Raw genomic sequence first — 4,887 nt, forward strand, 5'->3', positions numbered from 1 at the left:
TTCAAAAGCATTATCTTGTCTGTAGCAGTGTAACCTTTCTTTGAAGCCATTACCAACTTTTTTTGGATTATAGCTGACTGTTAGATGGGATGCTGTATAAACAAGTCAACTGTTGTCATTTGTTCCTGGACTACAGCTACAAAACTGCTCCATTACAGTGAAAGGAGACTGAAGTAACTACTGTCAAAAACAGCCACCATTTGCTGCTGGGGTAATGATAAAAGTATCAGACCACTGACACAAACAATGTGACACAGACAAAAATTAAATACTCAAAATAGAGTTAATGAGCATTTTTATACTAAAGTCAACACTGAGAGCAAAATACAGCCCAAATCCATTTATCAATAATAAAAAAAAAAAGGGTATGCAGCAAAAAGGCATACGGCTACTCAAACATATGCATAAGTGATTCATGGAATCACATTTTCAATGTACAGAGAAATTATTCTTTCTCATGTATCTGCATCTTACAGTCTTGAATGTGATACATTTTCATGAACAGCTTCAGAGTGACAGTGTGAGACTGTCCACTGTCTGGATGGACATATTTAAAACTCCACTTATGTCTCTGAGTAAGCACTAAACACCCACTCAGCACTTGATTTGTAACTGTCAAGGGACCACACAGGTTAATGAACAACTTACTGATAAAATGTTGTAATATTAGACTCCTAAAGAACAGTATTTGTTAAACTCTGGACTCAAGAAGCTGTCTCAGAGGTATTTTTGCTTTGTGGCATATCAGTTACTGTTGTCATGTATCATATCTTGTAAGGTAGCCTAATAAGTTACTTTGTGTAGCACTGGCCTTAACAGACATGGTCCCTGAAGGTATCAACTCTGTTCTTTGCTGCCAAAAAGCAGGAAATATAAGATGTAATATGGGTTGTAATGTGACCAGACTATAAAGTTCTTCTTTTTCTTCAACTGTGCTTTGAACGCTTTGGCTCTGGTGTGTCAGCCGGTGTGCTAGCTGCTTTCTTGGACTTGGACTCTGCTCCTTTTTTGGAACCTCCTTCCTCTGCATCGTAGAGGGCATTCCTGACGAAGCGCGCTGCTGCCCCCTTATCCAGACGTGCAGCTTTCTTCTTGTCTGTGATCTCCTTCACTCTGTTCATGTATGTTCTTATTCGCTCCTGGAAAGCAGATAGGGAATGGGTACAGAGGCATTCAATAATGTACACAGACTGAGAAAGAGAGAAAAAGACAGTAGAGAGAAAATACACTTACCAGTTCCTGTTTGATTCCATGCTCTCTGGGATTTACTCCTTGAGTCACCAGGTACACTGCCAACAAGGAATAAAATAGAAATTAACCAACCATTGACTAAAACAATACTGAGAGACACACCTTGCTTCTGCGCCAAGATATAATCAGTGTGTAGCTGCTTGGATAAAAGCCATCTACAATTTTCATGTGTTTATATCTCACAATGCTGAAGCAGATACAAATATAGTAATTCTCCCACTCAAACCCCTGCTCTTGCAGAGAGATTAGTGTGGCAGTGGGCTGTATAGCTTTAAAATACTATCACAATATTTCATTGTAATTTGTGGTAATGATGGTCAAGACAATAGGAAAAAAAAAGACTAATTACAGTGTTTACAAAAAAAAAAAAAAAAAAAAAAAAAAAAAAAACATTATCCTTTATCCATCCTATTCCTTAAAGATCGAAAAAGATGTGATTAATGAAATCTAAAACAGTGACTGGTCCATTCTGATCAATAAAATACTTGAGGTAACTGCAATTTCTACATCTGTGTGGTATTATTACACTGTTTTTTGAATAATGCTTGTTGTTACACTTAAAATTTTAAATAAATGTGAACCCACAGTAATATTGTATACCGTGTTGCTTTCGAGATATTTGACATAAATATTGAGGTATGAACTTTTGTCCATAATGTGCAGCCCTAATACACACTCTCACATAATCCTTACACACATATCCATTTGTCACATGAAAAGTCTTATTATTCATCCATCTTAGCGCATGAGACCTACTGTGTGTCACTGTAGGCTATGGCTATCCTCTTCCTACCCACAGACCTGCCTGAACACACACACACCTGTGAACACATATACTTACTCCAGAAGAGTGAATTGAGGGTGTAGGCAGACATCAGGTCCAACTTGGCTTGCTCCAAAGGATCCAGCTGTCAATATATCAGGTTTGGCTTAGATGACACATCACAGGTCAGAACTACTAAAGATAACTCAGTGTGAGGTAACACCGGCATTAATCGCAGTTCAATAGTACTGGGTGCCCTACCTTTTCCAGATCATTCCTGGATATTGACATTAAAGTCTGCAGCATAGTTTTGACAGAGCTGACTGACGACTCGAAGCCTGTGAGATATTCCTTAATTTCGAGGGGGTAGTCTTCAGCTGGAATATCACTTGCCATTATTCTGCAAAAATACAGTCAGAAAACATAGTGTAACCGTCTTGTATCCTGTGTGTATTAACATAAATGAACTACAAATAGCATTCGCTACCACCAGCTTACAGTTTGCAAGGATCTTGCAATAACCTCCCTTCAAAGCTAGCTGGTGGTGATGCTAGATAGCCACTGCTAGCTGGTAAACAACCAAGAAAGAGAGCTAACATGAGCTGCTCGTAGCATACTGTGCTGAAGTTCAGCTACGTCAAACAAAACACAGCAATACAAGCAAGAACCGATGGTTTTTGTAACAAATATAATTTAAAACGACAGTTAAGTTAGCTCAAATTCACGTTACCTTAATTGCACGCAGCACGCTGTAAACGACAGGAAATGACGTGTGTAACGACACAACTCCTCTTCTTCTGTACTCTACTGCCGTCTGGCGCTGTGGAGGAGCGGGTTATCCATATTTTATGTGTATTTTATTTAATATTATTCATACTTGTATATAACGTCAGGGTTGTTGTTGTTGTTTTTTTTTTAAAGCAACGGATGCTAGTCAAATGTATGTAATGCGCTGGTGTACGTGCTCCAGCCAAATAGACCAGATAAAACAATGCTACCTTCAAGTACTCCTCCTACTTTCCAAGAATGGAGGTCGAGTTGTCGCCTATTCAAGAGCTAGTAGGTTAACAAAATGGACCTGTTTATACAAATTATATAATGATAGGAGTTGTTTTGTTTTGCTTGTTTTTAATAAGTGCTTAGAGCCACTCTGTACTACCCGGGAGAGAAAGAAGAGAGGTAAAAGCGCAGTCATAAGCACGCAGATGAGGGAATAAATCCAACAGTGTGTGAAGGCAGCAGAGGTATTCATGTTACCATGGTAACGTCAACCGTCGGGTGCAGAAGCTGCTGCCAAGTGTGTTTGGAGATGTCAGACAGCAGCTTGAGTGTGTTCAGGACTTCTTCTGGAGAGGGAGAGTCAACACTGTGGTAAACACAGCTGAGGCAGCTGGAAAGAGACTCGAGAAATGGACAACTGTGATTTGGAGAAGCTCTCCGTCTCGGGAGGGAAGCTACAGCCAGTTTTCACAGCACAAGTTACAAACTACAAAGTGACAGTGGAGAGCAATGTCAACAAAGTGACTCTCGACCTGATGACTAGTGACTGTGCGGCCTCATACAAAATTGTGAGTAGTCATTTATTCAGCAAATCAACCCAGCAAAGTAGGCATGCAGATTTCACATCTCATAAGAGGAACTTTCTTCAGCATCATCAATATTTATTTTTCTTTTCCAGCTCTCTGGTGATGGTTCCAGGATCATCAGCCTTAACGATGGGCCGAACAGTGTAGAAATAGAGGTGATGGCTGAGGATGGCACCACCAAGAAGTATTGTGTGGACATTACCAAGCTGTCTCCTAAGATTGCAGAGCTCAGTCATCTGGCCATAGAAGGAGATACCCCACTTCATCCCGAATTTTGTACCCAAATCTATGAATACAACAGTAAGTACAGAGTTAATCTGAACTGTGCCATGTAGCACAGCTTACTGAGTTAAAATAGTTTGTGTTAAAGTTGTGTTGTTGTTCCGTTAGATCATCTTTCAGTCCTTACAGAAATAAAATGCAAAATTCCACACATTCACAATATACAGTATTGAGCAACATGTGGAGAACTGTCAAAATACTGATAAAAGACAAGTGGTTAATATTTAAACATTTTTGCATAGTTTTATTTATTATATATAGCACATATATCAGGGTTGTACTGCCTCATAGCAAGATAAAAAGGATATTCTTGCCTTCTTTTCAATTTGGTTTTTCCTTGTTACTGTACATTTTTTTCTTTTCTGCTGTAGGTACTGTTCCTTTTTATTGTAATACTGTGACCCTGCTATCCAGAGTGCCGGACAGAAACATGAAAGTGTCAGTGAACGGAGAGGACAGCTCCCAGTCAGTCCCCCTGAATTTTGGAGACACTGTAGTGGAGATCACAGTCTGTTCAGCAGATGTCAGTAATTCACAGGTAGGATCAGTATGGGCCACTGCTTACATCCAGACAGACAGTACTGATGTGATTCATGGCTTTGTGTTGACTTGTTTGATGATCACAGTCAAAGCATCTGTATTATATTTCAAAATAAATAAACCTTTCTAACCATGGCAAAAATATTAATTTAGGTGGCTTGTACCAATGTTACAGCTGAAAAGGACACACACTCTTTTTGTTGTCCCAGGTTGCCAGGTAAAGGAAAATAATGAAAATCAATTTTCCTCAGGGTAGAAGGGATAAAGTTAGTCTGAGTGATGCTAAGCTTTCAAGTGCTGTACTACACTGCCACATAAGGGGTATGTTTCATTATTAATGTAAACCTGACCTTCCTCTACCTCTGTCAGGTGTACACAGTGCTAGTGACTCGAGAGCTCATTCCCATGGCCATGACCTTCACTGATGGGAAGGAGCAGCTGGATTATGAGTGTCCAGTCTCTCTG

The 4,887-nt window shown here is 39.6% G+C and overlaps 1 protein-coding gene across 2 annotated transcripts; it reads right to left on the minus strand.

Annotated features, from left to right (window-relative positions):
- Positions 1-264: 264 nt before the first annotated feature.
- On the minus strand, positions 265-2,864 carry c1d (C1D nuclear receptor corepressor). 2 transcript variants are annotated; one of them, XM_030069852.1, is made up of 5 exons: positions 2,745-2,864; positions 2,276-2,414; positions 2,093-2,159; positions 1,234-1,289; positions 265-1,139 (listed from the first exon to the last, which is right to left on the minus strand). In XM_030069852.1, the coding sequence occupies exons 2-5, from the start codon at positions 2,408-2,410 to the stop codon at positions 927-929; spliced, it is 471 nt and encodes a 156-aa protein (XP_029925712.1). In that variant the 5' UTR covers positions 2,411-2,414; positions 2,745-2,864; the 3' UTR covers positions 265-926. The 2 variants fall into 2 exon arrangements, with proteins under 2 accessions (XP_029925712.1, XP_029925711.1); XM_030069851.1 differs by lacking the exon at positions 2,745-2,864 and adding an exon at positions 2,513-2,696.
- Positions 2,865-4,887: the final 2,023 nt, after the last annotated feature.

The sequence above is a fragment of the Myripristis murdjan genome, chromosome 15, assembly GCF_902150065.1.
Source record: "Myripristis murdjan chromosome 15, fMyrMur1.1, whole genome shotgun sequence".
Classification (NCBI taxonomy): domain Eukaryota; kingdom Metazoa; phylum Chordata; class Actinopteri; order Holocentriformes; family Holocentridae; genus Myripristis; species Myripristis murdjan.